The sequence below is a fragment of the Aquarana catesbeiana genome, linkage group LG09 (genome assembly GCF_042186555.1).
Source record: "Aquarana catesbeiana isolate 2022-GZ linkage group LG09, ASM4218655v1, whole genome shotgun sequence".
NCBI lineage: Eukaryota > Metazoa > Chordata > Amphibia > Anura > Ranidae > Aquarana > Aquarana catesbeiana.
This window is the reverse complement of record NC_133332.1, coordinates 247,885,503-247,912,244: the sequence shown is the minus strand read 5'-3', so window position 1 is coordinate 247,912,244 and position 26,742 is coordinate 247,885,503. Positions and strand designations below refer to the sequence as shown.

General features: G+C 43.8%; 1 protein-coding gene across 1 annotated transcript in view; it reads left to right on the top strand.

The window, feature by feature from the left end:
• Nucleotides 1-26,478, top strand: part of LOC141108487 (uncharacterized) — a 153,700-nt gene extending 127,222 nt beyond the window's left edge. The window contains exon 11 of the mRNA XM_073600135.1: nt 24,740-26,478. Within this exon, the coding sequence (XP_073456236.1) occupies nt 24,740-24,930 (191 nt within the window). The 3' untranslated portion in view covers nt 24,931-26,478. The remainder of the gene's footprint in view (nt 1-24,739) is intronic.
• The last annotated feature ends 264 nt before the right edge of the window (nt 26,479-26,742 follow it).

Genomic DNA, 26,742 nt, shown 5'->3' with positions numbered 1-26,742 from the left:
AGCCCGCAGGGGGACCTTTTTTTTTTAATATTAAGGTTTTCTACAGCTTTTTATTGACTCTGCAGTAAGATTGGTCCCCAAAAGCTGCTTCCCTGTTTCACCATTCTGTTGGTTGCAGGCACTCTGACGTCATCACAGAAAATGCAATCCTGTATTGTGAATGAGGACAGCGGGGTTCGGCCATAACCCAGAGCATCAGAGGGAAAAGAGAAGTGTGCCGGTGTTCTGTCGAAGTGCCCCCCATCGAATAGTGCCCGCGCATGCACAGGACGGAGCCGCACTTCAGCTGATTTGCCGATCAGCTGGAGAGACGTGACCAGGGTGCAAGCACACATCGTAGGAGCCATCTCTCGATGGGAGATACCATTTGATGGCCACAACTGAAACCTATATAAACAGCGGGGGGAGACTATAGTTCTCACATTGTGCCTCGCTGTTGCGGGGCGGCTTTACAGTGTGCTGATGGTCCGGTTTTGTCTGTGTTGCAGGGCGGGTTTACTGTGTTGAACGGCCGGTTTTGCCTGTGAGAAAGGTCGGGTTGCAACACAGACAAAACCGGCTCTTCAACACAGCCACTACCTGCCCTCCAGCAGCAGCGATGCACAATCTTAAAACTACGGTCTCCCCCGATGTTTGTATAGGTTTAAATTGTGCCTGTGAAATGGTATCTCCCATCTCCTACGATGTGTGCATGTGCTGTGGTTACGTCAGCCCAGCTGATCGGCAAATCATCTGTTGTGCTGTTCCGTACGGCGCATGCGCAGTACATACCGGGCACTATTCCATGGGGGGCACTTCTCGACAGAACACCGGCTGCCAGGGAAGTGAGGGATAAGATATGGTCGCGTTGTCTGCTCCTAATAAACAAAACAAGCATTTAGCCCTTGCAGCGATGGGGAGGCCAGACACTGCCAGGGTAGTTGTTTACCCTGAAGTTCAGCTTTACCTTATCAGCTACATAGGGAGTAATCTATTGTCAGTGAGTTGGCCAACTCATAGGCTTGCACTGTGAAAATAGGTAGTAAACTATAACCACTGCATAGTACTGCAGAGCAGGAAGCTGCGACTGCAAAGGTAATGAGGTATATGGCAGCTCAGTGTGTATATACGATTACAAACCAGCTAGAAACAAGGTTTTTTCAACCTAAACAGGCTCTATAGCAGGGGGTCTCCAGACTTTCTGAACAAAGGGCCAGTTTATTATCCTTCAGACTCTAGGGGGGCCAGACTATGGCCAGCATGACTGGAAATTTTCCTGGCATCAGTGGAAGTAAACAGCACCACATTTGGTATCAGCAGGAGAAATAGTGCCCCATTGTTATTGTCAGTGGAAGAAATGGTGTGCCCCATTGTTGGTGTCAGTTGGCAGGAATAGTGTCTCGTATCAATGGCAGGAACAGTGCCCCAAGGGCCGAATAAAGGCAAGCAAAGGGCCGTAGTTTGGAGACCACTGCTTTATAGCATCAAATTACAAACAGGAACAGATATGTCAACATCAATGAGTCATTTCTTATCATACAGCTTAATCTGAAATTTTATTCAGATAAATTGAGCCACAGGGCGGACGGCCACCGCTGTGTGGTCTGTTTAGCTAACCCATAGTGCTTTGGAAATCCTTTTTCATGTAATAAATATTTAATACTAAAACAAAAATTGTATAGCGTAAGAAAATTGTGCAGTGCCAAGCAAGCTGTGCCAATGGTAAATCACCTGCGGTGCAGCTTGTCACCAGTGATGTGGGCTGCTGCTGATGATTAGAAAACTCAGATGTTTGTGATCAATTACTATAACCCACTAGTATACCGAAGGGCATGCGATTGTGGGGATGTCTGTAGAGCCTGAGACTGATGAGAATATCGGTCAGCCATTCTCTGTGTAATTTAGCCATACTTGTTGTAAAACATACCATGGGAAATGTAGTTCAGCTGGTTTTGCAAAAGATTGTTCATTCCTACAATTCACATTTCCCCTGTGCTAACCTGTCGTAGTAACTTCAGTAAATGCCCATTTTTTTTTTTGTAGCCATATTCTAGGCGAGCCTGTGACTTTTCTGTCGACACTTAGACCATGAAATAGGCTATAAGCTAAAGCTTAAGAAGCAGGTAATACTTAAACAAGTTAGGACAGCTCTTTCATGTGTGGTGGCCAGTGATCCCTGTCTTTCTAAGGCGCTGCTTCAGTTCACCGAGGCCCCCAGGGAGGCTTTGCACGTCAAAGAGTTCCGGGATGAAAGGAGATTTGTAGAAACTTGCTGCTCTCCGCCATCCCACCACAGGTCCTTTCAACACTTAGGTTTTAGTCTTGATGTCAGGTGGAGGAGCTGCACGCTCTACTCCATCATACGTAAAGAGACAGACATGAAAAGAGCAGGATGTTTCCTAGCAGAAAGCATAAACACAATACGGAATCCATGCAGACAGGAGGAATTGGGGTATCTCAATTTCCTCCATAAAAAAGACCAGAACAAAAAAAAGAGGGGAGTATTGCTAGCAGATAGGCATGTCCTGACATCACTACATTTAACCAATTAAAGAGTCAGGCCACTCAAAGCATTTTAAGAAAAAAATCTTTTCAGCTTTTTTAAAACAAAAGTTTTAGCAGAAGGTAAACCTCGAAAGCTCGTTCATGAAAAATTGTATGTTAGTGCAAATAAAAAAGTATCACAGACAGTACTCAATTTTCTCTGTCACAATTGCACTAATACAGCTACAATCACATCAAGTATTATCTTCCTCACAAATTCTGTTGAAGAGCTACTTGAACTTGAGTTCCTTAGTATACACACCTGCATTGGACTTTAGGAGGGGTTCCCATGTAGCCTGCAGTGTTCATTTTGACCTCAAATATTGATCTAGTTTTAGTCATATATATTCATCTGAATAGTTTTAGTCGCATTTTAGTCAACTAAAATCAAATGAATTTAATTAAATTGTAATTAATCATTTATGTTTTCTCTAAATTTGCCAAACTCAATGTATACTCTAAAGCCCTGTACACACGATCGGACTTTCTGCCAACAAAATGTGGATTTTTGTTCAAAGGTTGTTGGCTCAAACTTGCCTTGCATACACACGGTCACACAAATGTTGGCCAACAATTACAAACGTGGGAACGCGGTGACATACAAGACGTACGACGAGCCGAGAAAAAGGAAGCTAATAGCGAGTGCGGCTCCTTCTGCTTGATTCCGAGCATGCGTGAACTTTTGTGCGACGGACTTGTGTACACACGATCTGACTTTCCGACAACAAAGTTTTGTTGGCGGAAAATTTGAGAACCTGCTATCAAACATTTGTTGGAGGAAAGTCCGACAGCAAATGTTCGATGGAGCGTACACACGGTCGGACTTTCCGACAAGCTCACATCCAACGTTTCCAGTCGGAAAATCCGACCGTGTGTACGCAGCATTAGAGTAAAAATCTAATGTTATTATTATCTGGTATTAAAGTGGTTGTATACCCTTTTTTTTAATTTTTTACCTACAGGTAGACTGTATACAGTCTAAAAAAAAAAAAAAAAGCGGCAAAAACGCTGCTCAAAAACGCGGCAAGCACCACAAAAAACACTGCAGAAACGCTCAAAAGCAACATGCATAGATGTGAATCAAGCCTTAGGCCCCCTCTGACTCCTCCAAGGTTTGTATGTGTGCAGCTCCAATGTCCCCTAAAACATATTCCTGGCCCTCTTGGGTCCCATCATGCACCTGAGCTCACTTTCAAACAGCAGCATGTGGGTAGGTTAAAAAATGCACCCTCTTTTTAGACTTGTCTGATGTGTGTGTAGAAGCGATAGACCCATAGAAGTGATACTTGGTTCTGATAGATCTACAATGGAGTGTGTTTTCCTTCAAAGGCGCTGATCCGTAACGAAGGTATGGTTTAGGTGGACCTTGTTCTGGTTCTGGGCTGCTACCTCTCAAAAAGAGCACTCAGCAGATGGCAAACTCTAGGATGGGTAGTAAAATCCATATCACTCAGTCTTTTTGAAATGTTCATTGGCTAAGAGCATCAAATACAGCCAACATGTTTCAAGGGAAAGGCTTCTCCCTTTCTCAGGGCCTGAGCAGTGGATGTTATTTGAATTACAACGAGATGCAATAGGAGACCTATATTAGAGTTTGATGAAGACTGTCAAATCTTAATGTCACTATGAACTGCTGGCCGAATGTGCAAGCCGTGTGCCAGCTCTGCCTCCACTTCACTGCTGTAGTAATATAACTCCACCACATAGCCATGGCTCATTCCCTCTAACAGCATGCAGAAAGTACTGACTCCACCTCTTGAAGTGCCTCGATCCACCAAACAGGTTCCTACCATGATGAAATCATCCTAAAAGGAAAACAGACAAATATTTATTCAGGGAGGAGGATGCTGCTCTTGCCTGTCATTTGTCTTGCCCACTTCTCCTCCAGCTCTGCTGCCCCCCCCCCACTAATTAGTTCCAGGCTTTCCGTACCCCTTGTTCTCTCTCCAACCTTGGAGCCCAACTACCTGCCTCTTTCCACTTCAGGTGCCACCCATTGATCAGGCTCCCTGCACCATCTTGGTACCCACAATGTTCGCAGCAGCCATCATATACACAAGCAGTTGCTGCCATGGGATGCCATCAGAGGTCCCTGTGACCTAACAAACTTTGCCCTGAGAGTGCAGCTTGTGCTCAGCCAATCATCATCCAACAGTTCCACGAAACAAGATTGTGGGTCCCTTATGCCCCGTACACACGATCGGACATTGATCGGACGTTCCGACAACAAAATCCTAGGATTTTTTCCGACGGATGTTGGCTTAAACTTGTTTTGCATACACATGGTCGCAGAAAGTTGTCGGAATTTCCGATCGCCAAGAACGCGGTGTCGTCAACCACATACGACGAGACTAGAAAAGGCCATTTCAGAACCAAGCGCGGCACCCTTTGGGCTCCTTTTGCTAATCTCGTGTTAGTAAAAGTTTGGTGAGAGACCATTCGTGCTTTTTTAGACTCGTGGCTTTCAGATCGTTTTCTGCGGTTCAGTTTGTGCTTGTGGGTTTGTATCTGCTCTTCAGTGCGTGCAAGCAAGCTACGCGTGACTTGGATTAGTCATTGTGTTTTTGTTCATTCGTTGCTGTTTTTCAGGTCGCTCTTCACAGGCCTTGCTGTTCTTCAGTGCATTCTGTTACTTCGTTCTGAGCAGCCGACCATTTTCTAGCCATGTTGCATATACGTACTCCTCGTAGAGTTCGTGCTGTGCGGGGGCTTGGTGTTGGGGTCCTGACCTTGACACAAGTCCAGTCCATGAACAGGGTGGGGAGGAGTTCATGGACCAAGAATTGGTTGCTTCAGCGTGACCAGTTCTCTCATATGCCTTTGCTCCGTGAGATCCGTGAGAATAATCCTGATGATTTCAGGAACTTTTTCCGGATGACGGACCCTGTATTTCACAGTTTGTTGGCTTCGCTGACCCCCTATATCAGCAGGCAGGATACCTGCATGAGGCAAGCCATCACTCCGGAGCAGAGGCTCGTCGCTACCCTGCGGTACTTGGCGACGGGGAGAAGCCTGCAGGACCTCAAGTTCTCGACAGGCATCTCCCCCCAGGCTCTGGGTATCATTATCCCAGAGACCTGTTCTGCCATCATCCAGGTCCTGCAGAAGGAGTAGATGAAGGTAAGATTTTTATCCTTTTATATCACATTTTATTGTATTGAATGTTTGCTAATATATTGTATTTCTTTCATCATTCCCTAATTACCATAATTGTAATATGCTGTGAATGTCCCCTTTGTCCTCATGCATGCTGGAATTTTATGGGTTTTTTTTTTTTAGTCCTTCATACATATTTGCCTTCACTTACCTCCCCAGCATGCTCTCCTGGCCCTATATTCACCTCATGTAGTCACTTAACAATGTATTTTATCAGCTCCATAGTAGTGCTTTACCCCAAACACCCCCTAAAATGTTCAGAAATGTGATTGGTGCTTTAAATTCAGGCAGAGTGCCAGAGGCTTTTTTTTTGTAGTGTCCCCAAATCATTTTTATTAACCCTCCCTCCCCCCAACTGCTAAGTCAGCTGATCCCAATTCTCTATCTATCCTCAATCATCTATCTGCTGACTTTGCCAAACCCATACACACTATACCCACCTCTTTTGTGGTCAGATTTATGGATGAATTCCCCAAAGCATGTAGTGCAAGGGCCTGCCTGTATACTTTCAAATGGTACTGATAGGTAATAGCAGAATGTCCAAATGTGCTCAAATGTGTACAATGTGTATTTATATCTTTGTATTATGACACCTGTCCAGTGGTCTGCCAATAGTGTAACTAAAGAGGGGCTGTTCCAAGTAATATCCATTATTTAGGCATTCATCTCTCAATGAAGTGGAGAGGGTTACCTGTCCAAGATCCCCCCCCTCTAATGTTAGAAATGGCCTATGAGAGGGGGGGAGGGGGAATAGGTGTACCTTAATCTTTGGTGTTTAAAAATTCCCATTAATAAATGTTATCTTGATGTTGGCCAAGAATGTTTGTGTCTAATCTGCTTTACATATTTTAATGTGCAAAAAGACAAATTTTTTTTATTTCCTCCACAGTTTCCTTCCACGCCACAGGAATGGCAGACTGTGGCCTCCCACTTTGCCCAGCGGTGGGACTTTCCTAACTGCGGAGGGGCAATTGATGGGAAACACGTCCACATCGTCCCACCACCCAACTTGGGGTCGTACTATTATAATTACAAGGGGTTCAATAGTATTGTGATGTTGGCGGTGGTGTCGGCTAATTATGAGTTCCTGTATGTGGATGTGGGGAAGAATGGCCGGATGTCCGATGGTGGAGTCATCGCCCAGACGGAGTTTTACAGGCGTCTCCAGAATGGCAGCTTGGACTTGCCACCTCCAGAAGAGAATGTGGAAGGACTCCCATTCGTGTTCGTGGCGGATGAAGCATTTGCGCTGGGGGACCATCTTATGCGGCCATTCCCGATGAGGACCCTCACCCCGGTACAGAGGGTTTTTAATTACTGGCTGGCCAGAGCCGGAAGAGTGGTGGAGAACACATTTGGAATCATGGCCAGCCGGTTCCGCCTATTTCTTACACCCATCCATATGGCGGAGTATGAACTGAATCATATAATCCTGGCGTGCTGTGTTCTACATAACTTTTTACGGCAACATTCTGCCAACTATGCTGGCTCAGTTGGGCCTGAGGCTGGAATTATAAATGAAACAACCCTGAAGGCGCTTGAAAGTGGCCGTCCTGGCTTGCCCTCCCTTAGTGCCCGTGATGTCCGGCTAAGATACCTTGAGTTCTTTGCAGGTAGGGGGGCCATCAATATGCCAGACAATTTGTGAAACCTTGATCAAATAAAAAAAAATTAAGCAAATCTTTAGTGACATTTACTGCTTGTGTTTGTTTTAGCTGAACCTGACCGAAATGTGGTGAGTCCTGAAAATGGCGTGATTGTGTAACCTTATACAAAGCACTGTTGGGTGTTATTTACTAAAGGCAAATACACTTTTCACTACAAGTGCACTTGAAAATGCACTGAAACTGCACTTGTAGTGCAAAGTGGATTTGCCCTTAGGAAATAACACCCATTGTCACAGAAAGCAGCAATTACATCACCACAAAAGTGTTGTAGTGTTGAGACAATAATCCACAAATTCTTGATTAAAAATCTTTTTAATACCTGCACAATCACATGTGCATTTAGAAAAGGTTTTTAAAACAAACCAACATGTTTGTTGTATAACAATTTTTGGGGTGGCATTATCACAAATAGAAATGTCCATTTAAGATAAAACAGGCCTGTGTAAAACCAACAAGAAAGACACAAATCTTGAACTTACAAAGTTCACATATGGTAAAACTTGAAGGCAATATCAGACATGAGTATTTAGGAACTGTGTTTGATATTGCGTTCAGATGGGGTGAAGTCACCCCAGGAAAAGCCAAATTTTGAAAATGCACACCAATTTATGAATGTCAACATGTGCTAGCTGCCATCATGGGGGATCAAGGGACGTGTTTTGGGGGAGCAACCCCTTCCTCTCAGCTACTTTATTATTGAGGAAGGGGTCGCACCCCCAAAACGCGTCCATTGATCTCTCGTGATGGCAGATAGCACATGTTGACACACTGTGTGCATCCTCAAAATTTGGCTTTTCTAAAAATCGCTAAAACATTTTTAACATTGTAGCACACAAAAAAACAAAGGGATTTGGAGGGGTTTTAAACTCTCCCCAAAACATCAATGATGTTATTATTTTTTTGAATAACATCATTGATGTTTTTCTTGATGTTTTCCAAAGCTAAATTACACCCCATGATCTCCCCGATCAGGATCTGTGCACTTTCTGAGGTGAAAGGATCTGGATCCACAACATCACGATCACCTAAAAAGAGAGAAAACCACAAAAAAACAGGTATTATAAATATGCCGGCATCCATCTCTTACCTGAGCCTGTGGTCGCAGACACTCACCTGTTGTGGTGCCATTTTCCACCACATCTTCTTCCTCCTCCTGCTCCGCTTGTGTTGGGGGTATTTCCCCTTCTTCCCGAGGTAGGGGGTCTCTGGTCTCATCGGATGAAGGGTGTCCTCCGAGTCTTTTCTCCCCTATGTAAAACAAAAATGGTATACTTAGCACACAGATATTTGATGGCCGAAATATAAAGATGAAACATTGCTTGGAAGTGGTGTACAATTGTTTATTTTTGCAGAGTTCCAAGATGTAGAATTTTTATTATCCGTTGTCAAGCTTCAAGACTTTACCTGTTTTGTACAAGCTTCACAGATGGAGACCCCCCTATAGTATACACTGGAGCACCTGTGTGGGCCCCCTAATAAAAATGGCGTTCTGGTGTCCCACACTAGTGCTCCAGCGTCCAGATGTGAAAACAGCTGCTGAGTGTCCTCTCCTTACACAGAATCTAGTTTGCATTTCATTCTAGTAACAAACCCATCTACACAACCAAATATTTTTCATACAAGTAGGCCCTAAAAATTGTGGGCAAATGCATATGGCCTAAACAATGGTGTTTTATAGGCCGAAAGAAAAATGTTTGATACGAACGATTAATGTGCCCATGAACATGAAAGTTGCCATTTTAAACTGTACAACACTTAAGAAAAGCACATGGAGCAGCACGAACGTAATAAAGACAAAAAGAATAGGAACACAGCACAACTACTTACTTTTTTGCAGCACTCTCCGGATCTTTCTGTACTGCTCGGGCGCTCTTAATTTCAGGTCCGACCACCGCTTCCTGAGCTGATCTTTCGATCGTCGTACCCCGAAATTCCGGTGCAGACTTTTGACCACTTTCGCCATGATCTTGGCCTTTCTGATATTGGGGTTGGGGTAAGGTCCATACTTTCCATCATAGTTGGCCTTCTTCAGGATGTCGACCATCTCCAACATCTCACCAAAGGACATATTTGATGCCTTAAATCGTCTCCTTCTGGATCGGGACATTTCCGGATCCGGGCTTTCCTCCTCCTCGTTGCTATAATTAGCACGCACCTGCTCTGACTCCGCCATGTGCTCTTCACCCACTGTGCCGAACGAAAAGGGGCGGGGAATAGATTAGAAAGAACGTCAGGGGCGGGCGGAGTTACACGCATGCGCAGTGTGTATAAAGCGTAACACGCGTGCGTAGTCCGTACGATCTGTGAGCGGAGGAAGGAGTATTGGAGGCGCCAATCGTGATAACGAAGGTAAGAGCCAAACTTGGGCCTATACTGCTTCTAGATTGAGGCCTATATTGTAACTAGATTAGGAGAGTTTTGCCTGACATTAGGGTTTGTCTTGTGTTATGTCTTGCAGTGAAAATGGATATCTTGAAAGATACCGACTTTATGGCAATCTTCATAGATATGTTCAGGGAGCTGCCTTGTCTTTGGGAGATAAACCACCCACATTATAAGAACCAAACAAAGAGGAAGGCAGCACTGGATCAATTGCTGGAATTTGTGAAGACGGTGATCCCCGCGGCAGACATGACCTATTTGAAGATCCTAATTGGTGGCCTGAGGAGCACTTATCTAAGGGAGCACAAGAAGGTCCAGGATTCCCAGAGATCCGGAGCAGCAGATGACATCTATGTCCCCAAGATGTGGTACTATGACAGGCTGCATTTTCTGGCAGGCCAGACTGAACCCAGGTCATCACTCTCCAGTCTTCCTTCCCCCCCAGCTGAGGCTTCTGATGCCCAACCTGGGCCTTCCAGGCAGCAACATGTGGAGAAGCCCAGCTTGAGCCAGGTATAGCATTCCTCTAAATAGTTCAGGTTGTCCAATCAATGATGTTAACTAGATGTTAGTTTGGAGTACTAATTTATGATTGTGATTGATGATGCAGAAACTAAAACCATGTCCCTTTTTCATACACAGGGAAGTCTCAGCCAGGAGGTGGCTGGGCCGAGCAGGCTGACAGATATCCAGATCCCTCCCCTACACCCGCAAAGAGAAAGTGGCAGGAAGAGGAGTACCCTGGAGGAGGCTGCCATAGGCCTCTTTTGGAAGGCTACAGAGGCCCTGACAGCCCCCCACACTGTGGAGGAGGACTTTGTTAGCATAATTGCCTGTAAAATGCAGCGGATGGAGGAGGGCCAACAACTCATGTGTGAGTCATTAATTTTGGAAGCTCTCAATAAGGGGTTGAGAAGCCAAATAACATCGGCTACCCACATTTGTGACCTCACACATGGTCCTCCTCCTCCTCCAGGTCCTTCTACTTCTCCTCCTCCTCCTCCTCCTCCTCCAGGTTCATAGTAGTCCTCCTCCTCCTCCTCCAGGTCCTACTCCTCCTCCTGCCACATCTCCAACAGCGGAGCCACAGCCAGGAAGGATGCGTGGAAAGAAGACCAGAAAGTGATGACCCTGGGTCCAGTCTGGTCTGGCAAAAGATGCAGCCTCTTGTGGTACCACAGCCTGGGGACACAGATGTCATCTGCTGCTTTACGGATCTCTGGGACTTCTGGACCAGACTGCTCTCCCTTACATATGGACTCCTCAGGCCACCAATTTTGATGTTAAAGAAATTATGTCTTCCCTGGGGGTCCAAGGCTTCGCCAATTTCTGCTGTTTCTCCAGCGTTGCCTCCCTCTTTGGTTCTGAGCCCTTAATAAAGGATTTTTGGTTTCAATTATACTCTCCTATGTGTGTTTTCCTTCAAAAAGGACAGTTTGTGAGGATTCAGGTACATTTCTAAAGTACAATGTGAAATTAACAAGGGACACCAACACCAAACAATCTCCTTGAGATTAAATAATATAACATATCAATGGTGTTGTGGTAACTTGACACACAAAACACACACAAAAATATTCTGGAGTAAAACTAAAACTAAAATAAAACAAAGATCAGCCTTAAAAAAAATACAAACCTAAAAAAAAAGAAAAAAATCTGCCTTTAAAAAAAAAAAAAAAAAAAAAAAAAATATTTTTGTCAGATGTGACAAATCAAAATATATTAAGGAAATCCCGATAAATAATAAAGAAAGAAGTTTGAGAGAAGTGTGTGTGAATATGAGCAGCAAAACTACTTCATTCTTCTCACATTATAAAGAAGAAGAGAGTGCGCTGTATTAAATCATTTTTAACATTGCGCCGTGACGAAAGTGTTGTATCCATTGCGAACGCTAAGTTTACAAGAACGAGCTGTTCCGTCTCGGAATTTCTTCTGAGCATGCGTGGCACTTTGTGCGTCGGAACAGGCCACACACAGTCGGAATTGACGCGATCGGATTTTGTTGTCGGAAAATTTTTTTAGCCTGCTCTCAAACTTTGTGTGTCGGAAAATCCGATGGAAAATGTCCGATGGAGCCCACACACGGTCGGAATTTCCAACAACACACTCCGAACGGACATTTTCCATCGGAAAATCCGACCGTGTGTACGGGGCATTAGTGTGCTCTGTGTTCTGGGTCCATATATTTAACCCCTTATTATCACAACTAAATGCTGGCTAATGACATAAGATGCAAACCTTAAGCAGAAATTGTAATGAACATAAAACAATGTTATATCAGAAACTAACCAATGCAACAAATCTGACCATATTTTCCAGATTAAAAAAAAAAAAAAATCAGCAGCCGTACATCAGATAATTCAAACACCCTCCACTCCCCCAACCACACTGTAGTTTGCACCTGTGTACGCTATTTGTAACAATCTGTTAGTTGTATTGTCCATTGTATCAAGAAGAATATGTTTAGTGCTTTTATCAGGCTACTGCTGCTTAGGTGTACTGAGAATCAAATCATACACGCAATGTTGTATTCATAAGAGGATACAAACTCAAAACTTTTTATCTTTCTTGCTAGGGACAAGATACATTCTTGGCATTTAATGAATACATGTTTGTTAGTACAAAAGTCTATGTAAGGCTGGTGTATTGGAAAGAACACTTGAATGAAATAGCTGTTAAACGTGAAGTCTGTACTTTTTTATGACAACAGATAATGCAGGGTATGAGTATGAGCAGAATAAGCCGTGCTGACTTAAAGAGACAAGCACTACATTCTGTTACATGATCCATGGCCTATTGCAGCCAGAATCCAGAGAGCACCTCAAAGAGTAACCTGGAGTGTACTTCCTGAAGCCTGTTTAGTATAACTTCCTCTATCTTTGCTTCTTGTATTGCTAATCAAATTTAAACTTCCAGGGCAGCTTTCAACCTGTCTGATGAAAAAATGTTTAGTCCTCGCCCTTTTAGCCTCAGGCAGCAATGGGAGACAGAAATGGGCCTGTAATAGGTGTGTTAGGGAACAGCTCTATTGCATCACAAGCAGGGGACTCTACCAACAAAAGGCTGTAAAACAAACCTGCATTTTTCACAGCACATGATTGGATGATGGGAGTCAGCAGAGCTGCACCTTAATCACTAAGCTCTGGTGAAAATTCCCTTGGAAAGTGAACCGTCTCTTTGCCTTTACTAAATCAGTCCAAATGTGTCTAAATATCATTGTTTGACCCCCATTTCCCAGTGCACTTTATAATCTATCAGACATGCCCAGTGTGAGGATACCTTTACTAAGGAGTGTGTCCATTTCTCAGCTATTCTAATATACAGTGCCATGAAAAAGTATTAACACACCTTGAAATTTTCCACATTTTGTCATGTTACAACCAAAAACGTAAATGTATTTTATTGGGATTTTATGTGATAAACCAACACAAAGTGGCACATAATTGTGAAGTGGAAGGAAAATGATAAATGTTTTTCCAAATTTTATACAAATATTTATCTGAAAAGTGTGGCGTGCATTTGTATTCAGCCCCCCAAGTCAATACTTTGTAGAACCACCTTTCACTGCAATTACAGCTGCAAGTCTTTTTGGGGATGTCTCTACCAACATCTAGAGAGTGACATTTTTGCCCATTCTTTGCAAAATAGCTCAAGCTCTGTCAGATTAGATGGAGAGTGTCTGTGAACAGCAATTTTCAAGTCTTGCCACAGATTATCAATTGGATAATCAATATGCTTTGACCTAAACTGGGGGTCGGCAACCCGTCGATCGCGATCTACTGGTTGATCAGGCAGGAGACAAGTAGATCACAATCTTGTCCCTGCCTTGCCGATCCCCAAGTGGCAGAGCTGTGCAGCAAAGGGGAGATGGCTACTCTGAGCCGGTGTCTTGCCGAGAAAGTTCCCCCCGGCGGATAAGGACTCCCCTGTACTGCGCAGGCGCAGCGCTTGCATAATACGACAACTACGGAGCCGCCGAAAATAGCCGAATCTGAAAACCTTGAGTCAGCTGTACATGGCGCCTGCGCCCTGAGTCCAGGTTCAAGCTCCACTATCCAGGTGGACATAGAGGTAGAAAAAAAAGGACAGAGCGAAGCGAGGCCGTGCCCGAAGTGTGGCAAGCGAAGCGAGCCTACGAGGGGCCCTGTTACAGGCGCCGTGTACAGCTGATTTACAGCTTTTCAGCTTCGGCTATTTCCGGCGGCTCGTACTGCGCAAGCGTTGCGCCTGCACAGTACAGGGGGGTCCTTATCCGCCAAGGGGAACTTTCTCGGCAGAACACTGGCAAAGGTGTTTCCCGCCCCGCAGCATGCCCTGTGCTTACACCGCCTACGACAGCTTTAAGATAGCTTGGTGGGTTCGGGGCTCTTGTGCGAGTGCACCTGAGCTCCTTCCAGAAGTGTACTGTGCTTATCCCAGCTGGCCCTCCTCCTCAGTTCATCCAGGCACTTGTGGATGACATAAAGTAACATAGACGAGAAAGGAGGGTCACCTTGGATCAGCACTAGAACAGAGAACACAGAACAGTGTGCTGCAACCAGCGGTGTGCCCTCCTGACCCCCCCCCCCCCCCGGTGGTGTGCCTTTCTGGCCCCCCTGTACCATGTCCCCCTGAGCATCATGTACCACTGACCTCTGTATACTGCTGTAAACCCTGCTAACCCCTGTACACTGCCGTACACAGTGCCGACCTCTGTACACTGCCATACATCCTACTGACCTACATACTACTTACACTGGCCTGAACTCAGAGCAGCCAGCAAGGGCTGAAACTAGTCGAGCAAGTCAGCCTGCAGTTCCAGCGGTTCTGCCTTCATGATGGACTCTTGTATCAGATTTGTGGGGGGGTCGCTGAATCCAGAAGCGTAACTAGAACCTTCAGGGCCCGGTGCAAGAAACCATGATGGGGCCCCCTGGCCTCCCCTACCCTCTGAACCCCCCCCCTTTCCATCTGACCCCTGGGCTTCCAATTTTGGGAGGGTGTCCATGGATATCCTCCCAGAACTCTGCCTCCTGGGACGTGCATCCAGCGCAATCACGGCGGCCATTTACCATATGATTAGCTGATCACATGTAAACAGACTTGCTGGGTATCAGCAGCCCTTTCCTCCCATGCTGTGCCTGAGTAAGGAAAGGAGAGGCATTAACTGCCAAGAAGGTCATTAAATTGTTTACACTGATAATCAGTGCTGCCTACCAGTGCCACCTATCAGTGCTCATAATTGCCACCTATTAGTGTCCATGAATGCTGCCTACCAGTGCTGCATTTCAGTGCCTCCTATCATTGCTCATCAATGTTGCCTATCAGTGCCCACCTGTGCCACCTATCAGTGCTCATCAATACTGCCTATCAGTGTCACCTATCAGTGCCCATCAATGCTGCCTGCCAGTGCCGCCTATCGGTGCCCATCAATTCCGCCTATCAGTCTAGCCTATCAATGCTCATCAATTATGCCTATCAGTGCCACCTATCAGTGCCCATCAGTGCCGTCTATCAGTGCTCATTAATGGCCATTAGTGCCACCTATCAGTGCTCATCAATGTCCATCAGTGCCACGCCGCTTATCTGTGCCACAGATCATTGCTCATCAATGCCTCCTATCAGCACTGTCTATCAGTGTAGCCGATCAGTGCTCATCAATGCTGCCTGCCTCCTCAGCACGGCTCTGAGCACAGAGCGTATCTCTCATAAAGCTCAGAGCCGACAGTTCTCCCTGTTCCCCCCTCCTTCCCCTCTCGCAAGGGATGACACAACCGATCTGCACCTTCTCCCCCCACTGCACTCCTGTGTGTGTACCGCAGGAAGTATGGGCTTGTGAGCTTCACACTTGACTTCACACAAAGCACACAAAGGAGAGGGGGAGAAGGAGCAGATCGGCTGTGTCATCCCGTGCGAGAGAGGAGGGAGGGGGGAACAGGGAGAGCTGTTGGCTTTGAGCTGTATGAGAGATACGTTCTCCGCTCAGAGCTGTGTGACTAGCAACCCGCTGGGGCCTCGACAGTGGCGGAATGCCAGCGCCCCGTCATCAGTGTGACTGCTGCAACCCTAGTAGTTTCGCCAATGGCTGAAGCCAACTTTTAGGGTAGGCTAAGTTTATGGTTTTACAGTGCCATTCGTTTTATTATATTTGCTATGTTTTCTCTGTGCCGTCCTTGTCCTTTTTATTAGGGGCTTGCTAGTTAACTCTTTAAAAAAAAAAAAAAAAAGTTGCTGCACCCCAGTGATCTTTGATCTTTACCATGTTGTCCATGTAGATCTCTACCTCTGATCTAAATCATTCCATTGTAGCTCTGGCTGTACGTTTAGGGTAATTATCCTGCTGGAAGGTGAACCTCCACCCCAGTCTCAAGTCTTTTGCAGACTCTAACAGGTTTTCTTCTAGAATTGCTCTGTACTTGGCTCCATCCATCTTCCCATCAACTTTACTCAGCTTCCCTGTCCCTGGTGAAGAAAAGCATCCCCACATCATGATGCTGCCACCACCATGTTTCACGGTGTGGGTGGTGTGGTCAGGGTGATGTGCAGTGTTAGTGTTTTGCTTTTTAGGCCAAAAAGTACAATTTTGGTCTCAGCTTCTTCCACATGTTTGCTGTGTCCCCCACATGGCTTCTCACAAACTGGACTTCTTATGGCTTTCTTTCAACAATGGCTTTCTTCTTGCCACTCTTCCATAAAGACCAGATTTGTGGAGAGCACGACTAAAGCCCCATACACACTATCAAATTTTCTGCTGTTTTTTTTTCCTTCAGATTTACCAAAACCATATAATATGAAGTCAAACCTTAGGAGTTTCAATTTGTATGCAATCAGGCAGGCCCTTGCACTACATGGTTTTGGTAAATCTGAAGACAAAAATCAGCAGAAAAACTGATAGTGTGCATGGGGCTTAATAGTTGTCCTGTGGACAGATTCTCCCACCTGAGCTGTGGATCTCTGCAGCTCCTCCAGAGTTACCATGGGCCTCTTGGCTGCTTCTCTGATTAATGCTCTCCTTGCCCGGCCTGTCAGTTTTTCTATTTTCAGATGATGGATTGAACACTGCACCGCGAGATGTTCAAAGCTTGGGATATTTTTTTATAACCTAACCCTGCTTTAAACTCTCCACAACTTTATCCCTGACCTCTCTGGTGTGTTCCGTGGTTTTCATGGTGCTATTTGTTCACTAAGGTTCTCTAACAAACCTCTGAGGGCTTCATGGAACAGTTGTATTTATATTGAGATTAAATTACACACAGGTGGACTCTATTTACTAATTAGGTGACTTCTCTTAAATGCATGCCATGCTTTTCAGATATTTCTTTGTAAAAAAAAAATGAAAACCATTTATCATTTTCCTTCCACTTCACAATTATGTGCCATTTTGTGTTGGTCTATCACATAAAATCCCAATAAATACTTTTATGTCTTTGGTTGTAACATGACAAAATGTGGAAAATTTCAAGGGGTATGAATACTTTTTCAAGGCACTGTAGAGCAGTGAAGTGGGAGGTCAGGAAGTGCACCTCCACTAAAATTAAAAAGCAGTTTAAGTCATTTTCAAGCAAAAACTTGCAAATCAGAGCAGACAGCAGTACAGACCATAAGAAAAAAAGGTTTGAGACTTTAATTGGGCTATAAGCTGGAATATGCTAATAACATTGTTAATTTGAGCCTGTATTGACAATAGACTGCAGGCAGTGCAAACCATGTCTATCAGACTACAATGTCTCTGCCTGATTCATATCTGGTCTAAAACAGAGTGTTTTCTGGAGATGTGATATAAGATTAAAAAAATAAGTTCACCGTTAGTAATATGTTACACACGTATTTAGGATGTGACATGTTACTACACAGCATCTGACTGCAGCCACCAATTTAGGATGGCCATCTCATCTCTTTAAAATCGAACACATATTAATTACACAGGTTCTATGGCTGATTAAGGTAGTAAATAAATTCACTTAGTGCCTTACCTGCATTCAATTAGCCCCAGAACCTGTGCAATTATTATGTGTTTGGTTTTAAAGGGAAAAGGTGGCAACCCCACCCCGATTTACCCCCCTCCCCATCCCCATCCCCATCCCCCCATCATGACAGCAAATGGGGATTCTTCTCCCCGCACTTGCTGTCACAATTTTAAATTAGCTTGGGTGTGTGAGGCTCCGCCCAAACAGCTGCGTCTTTCATTCACAAGAATCTGTGAATGAATGAACTATAAGTCCGATCTTCCACCGCGGCAGATGGCTTGTAGTTCTCAATGAACCACGGAGGGTACTGGTGACCTCTCTCTTATTCATTGACACTTCCTACAGCTTTTAAACAGAAAGCCTGTACATAGGAATGGGCAGAAAGCTGTAGACAGTGTCTGCAGGAGCCTGACATTGCACACACAATCTGTGCAATGCTCTGAAGGCTCATTTACAAAAAATAATAAATGCACTTTTTTTATTTAAAAACCTACAACAATATGTGCATTTATTATTTGTTTAAAAAAAAAAACATGAACTTAGCCTTTAAGCTCACAATACATAGAGAGATCACTTCCCGGTCATGAGACTGCAGTCATACAGTCGGGTCATTTTTATCATCTCTGTCTCAGTTATGTTACCAGGTGGTGGAAACCAGTCTCTTCCGACCACAACATAACTACTTACTTAACACCTTTCACATGGGGAGGGTTTTAATTCGCATTATATCCCCTCAACTACTTGCTACAAAGTAGTCAGCGGCACTCAAGGCGGTGTTGCCAACCGCCAGTATTTTTACTGGCAGCCAGTACAAAATGGGCACTTTTCTCCTGCCAGTAAATGCCAGTGACAGGAAAAGGTTGCCAGTAAAAAATATGGCTGTGACTTACTAAAAGAAATATGTTTTTTGCCTTAATATCGATCTTAAAGGGGTTGTAAACCCTCAGCATTTTTCACCTTAGTGCATTCTATGCATTAAGGTGAAAAACCTTCTTTACTGCAGCAGCGCTCCCGAGCCCCCCTTATACTTACCTGAGCCCCGTAATTCCCGCAACGGGAACGAGCACACCAGCTCTGGCCGGTGTCAGATTGGATAGATTGATAGCAGCACAGCCATTGGCTCCCGCTGCTGTCAATCAAATCCAATGACGTGGGGGGCGGGCCGAGGCCTGCTGTCTGTGTCAACAGACGCAGCAGCAGGACACGGGAACACGCCTGCACGGGTGTCCTGTAGGAGATCGCTTCTCTGACGGGACACTGGAGATGAGGATCCAGGAGCTTCAAGGAGGGACCCCAGAAGAGGAGGATCGGGGCCACTCTGTGCATAACCAACTGCACAGAGGAGGTAAGTATGACATGTTTGTTTTTTAAACTGAACCTTTACAACCCCTTTAAATCACATAGCTAATTTTGTATTGTTCTTGTTTGTAGCCTAAATACAGAAATTTGCACTTAAAACTGTAATTTTGGAAAGGCCAGTAAAAACTTGGCTGTGCCAGTAAATTTTGGGTGTTGTGTCAGTAAATTTTCAATCTGGTAGGTTGGCAACCCTGACTCAAGGACGTTGAAGAATTGTATACAACCTTCCTTTGTCTTTGGCTGAAATACCTGAAGCCAGGCTGTGCCCTTGACTGCAGACAAAGATTTCCCAGTTGAAGCTTCAAAAAAGGGCTACAATAACAACCGATATAAGAATAAAACCACTAATTGTGCCTCTCTTGGGAATCAGGAACTAAATATAAAAAGTCATCCAAATAAGCCAACAAAATTGGGCCACAAAGTATTTCACTGTCACCAACATTCCCGTTCTGTTGTATTCTCTGTAATTTTCCAGATCATTAAAGAAGTAAGTTCAGTTTTTTTTCACAGTGGCCACACAAATATAAATCCATTATCATTTCAGATAACCCGAAAGAGCACACTTAATATGCTGTCCTCATGTCTCCAACAGAAAAATATATTTTCTAAAAATTGAATTTTTGTCAGTGTGTATGGTTACGCCTCCTCCTCTGTATGTCTTTGCTAAATAGAACTAACCCTGGAAATGAGATCAGCTCCCAAGGTGAGTGGAGCGCCCCCTGTTTTCCCTTACATAAGCAGTGCTGTCATTCAGCATAGTGTAGCAGAGGGGGTTGGTGGGCACAGACATACGGACTGAGGGTGCTGCTTTCAGAGAGATGCTGATTTGCATGTTAGCCACTTTCTCTCATTGCAAGCAAAAGAGACACGGGTATTAGACGGGGTTCACACCTTAAACGAATGCTGCTGACAGCAGGGTGCGTCCCTGTTCTCTGTTTCAGGGATGAATCAGGCCCGAATTTCTGTTTGAATTCAGACCTGAAATGGAGCCAAAGACGCACAGGACTCCTGTGCAGCCGCCCCGGAAGTGTGTGAACCAGCTGCATTGAGAGCCGGTCACAATCTCCTGTCATGCAAATTGGATGCGGGGAAAAAACACGCATCCAATTCGCATAGGTGTGAACCCAGCCTGAATGTGTTGTGTTTTTGTTTTTTTTGTGTGATGCCACGCATCAGTCAGCAAGGCAAGGTATATTTTACGTTTAGGGTTGTGGTTTACATTCTGGCTTAGCAGTGCCAGGATCCTGGGGTTCATTCCTAATTAAAGAGACCCTGTCACATTACAGGTACAATCAAAATAAAATCAAGTATATTAAAGTGATTGTAAAGTAAAATGTATTTTTAAATGACAAACATGCCTTACTTACCTGATCTGTTGAATGGTTTCACCCAGAGCAGCTCAGATCTTCCTATTCTCTGGTACTCCACTGGTGCTGGATCCAACCCCTGCTAAGTGGCCAGAAAGCATGCTGCTTGCTATGGGGGCACTCATGCAAGCATGTCCCCGAGCCGTGCTTTGTGTGACCTTTGACACACACAGTGTGGTCTGGCCCCGCCCCCTACTCCCACCTCAGTGTCTTTGATTGACAGCAACAGGAGCCAATAGCTCCCTCTACTGCCTTTGAGCCAGTGAGGAGAGAGCAGCAATGCTGCTTTTGTGCATTGTGCTGGATCAACATCAGGCTCAGGTAAGTAAAGGGAAGGGGGAGGAGGGTGTTGCACACAAAGTTTTTTACCTTAGTGCATAAAACCCATTAAGGTAAGAACCACTTACCTGCAATATTTTTTCTTTACATTTTTTTTATTCACTTGCAACAAATGACTTTCGCAGAAGTCAATTTGCAAGCGCACCCCCATCCATGTTTTTACTTCATTGCCCACTCCTCTTCTGGGAGTGTATAATTACTGTCTCTGCTGGCCCAGCTGTTACTCCCCTTCCCTCCCCTCCCTACATTATCTTTTATATGGCTGCTGAGAGAGAAGCAAAGTTGAATCGAATGCTCTGAGTCTGCTGGGACTGCTGACATCATATTCAAGATGGCAACTCCCTCCCTACCCAGTGACATATGACATGGCAGGGGGTCATGGGGAGGCGTTACTTTCGGGGGTCCAATGAAAAGCAATCAGATCAACTCCATCTGAAAGCTTGTCAGATTTACATGCATTCCCAACTGCTGTAGTTGCCGGCAGCATGTGTAACCCCAATCCCCCCCCCCCCCCACTGCTGACTTCAATGTAAGGCTTACATTGGTGGCAGCGAAAGAGTTAAAACAAGTTTTCACCGATTCCTGCAGCTGCAGACATTGTGGAGTAAATTATTCCTTTAGGCTGCACATGATCGTGGGTGGAATGGCTGCAATTCCACCCCCGTGATTTCAAATGGCTGCAAAATGAGGAATACGTTTTCAATGCCATTACTTCTAATGGCACCCTAACTGCGTCAGATTTTTCGCAATTGTCACATGGTAAATTGCGCTGCAATGCGAAACACTTGTCGCTCAAAAAAGAACATGAGTTTCTTTTGGGCAACAGCATTGCTGCAATTGCAGCGTGATTTACAGCGTGACAATTGATGCGCGAATGAGGTGCCATTCGAAATTATGGCATTGCAAACGCGTTCCGCGTTTTGCAGCAGTTCGAAATTGCGGCACTTCCACCCCCAATCATGTGTGAATGCAGCCTGTGGCTCACATTCAGTAGGGGATCTGTGAGCAGATTTCCTGCTGATTCAGAGCTGAACGAGATGGATGTCAGTGTTTTGTGGCCAGCAGACCCATTACAGCTTTTTGGGCAGACTGATGTAAACTGACTTCACTGTCTGTTTACAGTAGACTACCTTTGATCCCTCTATTTTAGGTCTGCAAAAATGGGAAAAGGACGCAGTTCTTTGCCCTGTTTTTTTGGGGATTTTTTTCCTGGAGGGGCTGGGAGGTAGGTGGTTAAAAACGGACATAAGTCCATTTAAAGCTACCTGTCTATTGGGCTGCATGGGCTTCTGATCAGGTCTGCCTAAAAAACATACAGGTGGACCTGGTCAAAATGCACATGTTAAAGGGGCCTAAAGTTCACAAAAGAAGTTTTGAAGTCATCAAGTTGGGTCTTGGCAGTTTTCTGTCTCCCCCTGTCTAGTGCACCTGTCCTGTGTGTATATTAGAGATCAGAACTCTGCCAGGGGGAGCAAAGCTACCAATAGAAAGCAAATGTACAACTGACAGCTTCAACTGCAAATTCTGAAGATGAATTACTCCACAGTGGCTGCAGTTGTAGAAGTCAGTGAAGACACCTTTGGAGTTGTAACACGTATCAGTGTACACTCCGTCCTTGTACTCACTTGCCCCCAATCCAGCAAAGTAAATCTTCCAGGGTTGCCCGGCCGCTTGTCAAATATCTTCCCTACTGGGCATGCACTCTACAAATTTATAGTTTCTATGGATTTTTGAGTAGGAGCTCATACTTAGAAAAAGCAGTAAAGTTAGAGTTGATTGAAAGACTGCTTGTTAGAATATGCATATATTTGAAAGTCCATAGCCATGCCACAGTTATGTTTCAAGAGATCCGCAATTGCCACATAATCACCCCTATACAGTGGGGACGGAAATTATTCAAACCCCCTTAAATTTTTTACTCTTTGTTATATTGCACCCATTTGCTAAAATCATTTAAGTTAATTTTTTTTCCTCATTAATGTACACACAGCACCTCATATTGACAGAAAAACACAGAATTGTTGACATTTTTGCAGATTTATTAAAAAAGAAAAACTGAAATATCACATGGTCCTCTTTTCAATTTTCTTTATTAAAGGTTTTGCAAATTATACAAAATGGCATGAACAATCAGTCAGCAATCATATTTTCTGTCAAATGACACAAACGTGTTGTACAGAACACGAAGAAAAAGGGAAAAAAAAAAAAAAAGGGGGGGGGGGTAACAGGTGAGTATTAGTACGCTCTGTAAACATAAGGACACTAATGTTGACCTATCCTTAAAGGGTCTAGAATAACATATCTTACACATTCCATATATCATGGACACTATTTAATTATTTTGATTTTGATTTTTAATTCTTATTGGATGCAACACTTTTGGACACTTATAGATTTATTATTTAAATGTGCAACAGCACATCATATGCACTTCTCATTTTTAAACTGCTAAGACATATAGGTCTTGTATTTTTCTCTGGTGGTATTTATGCATTATATGCACATAGCAATATGTATATTTAAGGGTATCCTTGTGATACTATATTTGGGGATACTTTCTTATCCATCTATTTGGATGCACATAGCACATGCACTTTTAGGGTAGCCCTTGTGTTATTGCAATTTAGGATTAAATAATTATTTTTATTCTTATTTTCACTACTCACATGAACTTTTAGGTTGTATGCCTATCACTATTTATACAACTTTTTCCCACAATAGGTACTGGGTACAGGATATCAGGTCGCGTTATGGAAGCTGGGGCTGGTGGTTATTTTATATGTAGGGTTCAGTCCCTAGCACACCCCTAATACAGCCCCTCATCTCCTTTTTATACTGGTAGTGTATTTTTATATTGGTAGTGCTTATAGGTAAGCGCCGTATACCCCCATTTTCTTTTATTCTTGGTAAATGATTTTAGTAAATGGCTGCAATATAACAAAGAGTGAAAAATTTAAGGGGGTCTGAATACTTTCCGTCCCCACTGTATAACAGCAGCTAGGCCAGTGATAGAATAACGCCAACTGTGAATACAAAAAAGAATAACACACCTCTAAAAATGCCCATTAGATGAAGTTCTACGTCTTCTGGTCCTAATGGTCAGCCAACACTCATAAGCAAACTACAAGGTGAGTGCCATCATAGTGTAAACCTGATGGCAAGTATTATAATAATACATATATTTTTATATATATAATAATAAATGTATTAAACAAATCAAACCAATGGTAAAGCTCACATGGAACTGTGCTCTACCAGCACCAGAGAAGCTGGCGTGCATCCAACAGCTACTCACACACACGCTGCTCACATGGGAGTATCTGTGTGTTACCATGCGTGATGTCATCACCCACCCCAAGTGATTGTGTCAGTTGCCACATTCTATGCATTTTCTCCAATAGGATTTCTTCAGGAGTTAGTGGGAGTGGCACGATCATGTAACCTATACACTCAGTTAGCAGAACTTAAACCTATTACTGCTGTACGACAATACTTACAACTACAATCACTGTATACATAGCAATCCTCTCGGTCCATAGATATTCTGAAGTAGATAAATCCCCTCTGTGTGCCGATATTAAAAACAAAGGATGTGGCGTCCCTTGTTAGCATGTCATCTGATTTAGGAAAAAAGAATGCAATAGAAGATTCCGCTATTATGGTTTACAGTAAGTTAGTGGTCTTCTAAATAGAAATGGTATAGTGGGAAGAATGGATACCGAACGCTTTTTTTTTTTTTTTTCCCAATGTAAAGAAAGTTATGTAAAAGTGTTAATTGGTTGTACTTAGTAATTTCAACAGCTAATTATTTTAAACCATAATCTGTTTTTTAATTAGACGTGAGCTCCTCTTTTTTCTGGGCTCCCAGGTGGTTACACAAGAGTCCTCATGCACACACTCATACTCCCTCTCTCTCTTTCTACTTCAGTGTCTAACCTCTTGACCTTGTCTTTGACAGCTATTCGACCAATCCTAATATTCTTTGTTCACCTCCTGTCAGGGTTGTTCGTGGTTCAGCTGAGCGGAGCCTTCACCTCATCATTTCCACAGGGAGTGCTGGAGGTGGGAGATGAAATCTTAGAAATAAATCGGAGGCAAGCCAAGGACCTAAGCATGGAAGAAATCCAATCTCTTCTGGAGGAAAGCAGCTGTGTCCTCCTTCGTGTCCTCCCCTTGACTCATGGCCTCTGACTGCATCATCATAGTGTCCATCCAGTTATCCATTCCGACTAATATGTCACTTAGGCCAACAGAGAGACTGAGATTGCTGAGTGTCCGTCAGCTGTCAGACATGTCATTGATGGGTTGAATCGTTCCGCGTTGAAGACCTTTCTAATTCTGAGCACCAAGGGATCACCAAACATGTTGAGTGACCAAATCTATCAAATCAAACTATATCTGAACATTTAGATTAGACCAGTGATATGTCCTGACAGACCACTTTTATGGTACAGTCCCACATCTATAGATGACCAGCATGCAGTGCTCACCAGAAAGTGGGCTTTTGGAGAGACCTTAGCAGTGGAGTCACTGAGAGATATGAGTAAATGATGAGCTCACTGGCATCCACATAAATTCATCATATTTGTATTGACAGACCCACTAAGACATGTAAATAATATAACTTTTTTAATATATACATTTTTTTTGGAACAGTAACTGTCACTACAAGGTGAAATTGGCCTGTTTGTAACTATACCACTTGTATGGCTGGTGACATTATGCAATCAAGGACTGGATACAATTGCTATACAGAATTTTTGTGCTAATAGTAATTTCAGTTTTCAGACAAAGTCAGTGGTGTGACAGTGATATATTTTGTTATATTTGTAATATGCATACTTTTCAAATTATATTTTTTTTAAATCTTGTGCTAACCTTCAGCCAAAATGTGTTCATTATTTATCCATTAAAGTGAAAGTAACCACATTCTTATTGATGTACTCGGTGTAACGTTACTATATATTATTACAAATCATTAGAAAGGCTGTGCTATGGTTACAGCAGAATATTACATTATAAAAAAAATCCCAAATGGTACCTAATGCCCTTGATGCTCCAGCGCTGTCCCTGGATTCTTCCTTTTATTTTTTTATGGTAGCTAGGGGGGAAATCCCGAAACTCTACTTTAGTGCACATCTCCAGACAAGTTGTCAACTTCCCACCCCACTCCCATCAATTGCCAAATTGTACGAGTCGGATTTTTGGTTTACCTGCAAAATCCTTTTCTTTGAGTGCATCACGGTACACAGAGCATCTTCATATTCATAGTTACATAGTTAGTCAGATTGAAAAGAGACACAAGTCCATCTAGTTCAACCTATAAAAAGGGGGAAAAAAAAAACAAAACATTTTTTTACAATCCTATATACACAATCCTACACCCACAGTTGATCCAGGGGAAGGCAAAAAAAAAAAAAACAGCAAAGCATGAAGCAATTTGCTCCAGCAGGGGAAAAAATTCCTTCCTGGTCTCCCAAGAGGCAATCGGATATTCCCTGGATCAACTTTACCTATAAATGTCAGTACCCAGTTATATTATGTACATTTAGGAAAGAATACAGGCCTTTTTTAAAGCAATCGACTGAGCTGGCCAGTAGGGATGAGCCGAACACCCCCGGTTCTGTTCGCACCAGAACCTGTGAACGGACTGAAAATTCGCACGAACGTTAGAACCCCATTGACATCTATGGGACTCGAACGTTCTAAATCAAAAGTGCTCATTTTAAAGGCTAATTTGCATGGTGTTGTCCTAAAAAGGGTTTGGGGACCCGGGTCCTGCCCCAGGGGACATGTATCAATGCAAAAAAAACTTTTAAAAACTGACGTTTTTTCGGGTTTTTTACGCTCCTGTTAAACAGGGGCTGCAAAATTAGGCCTTAGGCACTGGTGCTGGTGCCACAACACTGCAACCCCTCACAAATACTCTAGTTGGAATGCAGGAACGAGCCCTGCTGCAAAGTATTGCATCAAAAATTGTAATTACATGCCCCTGTTAAACAG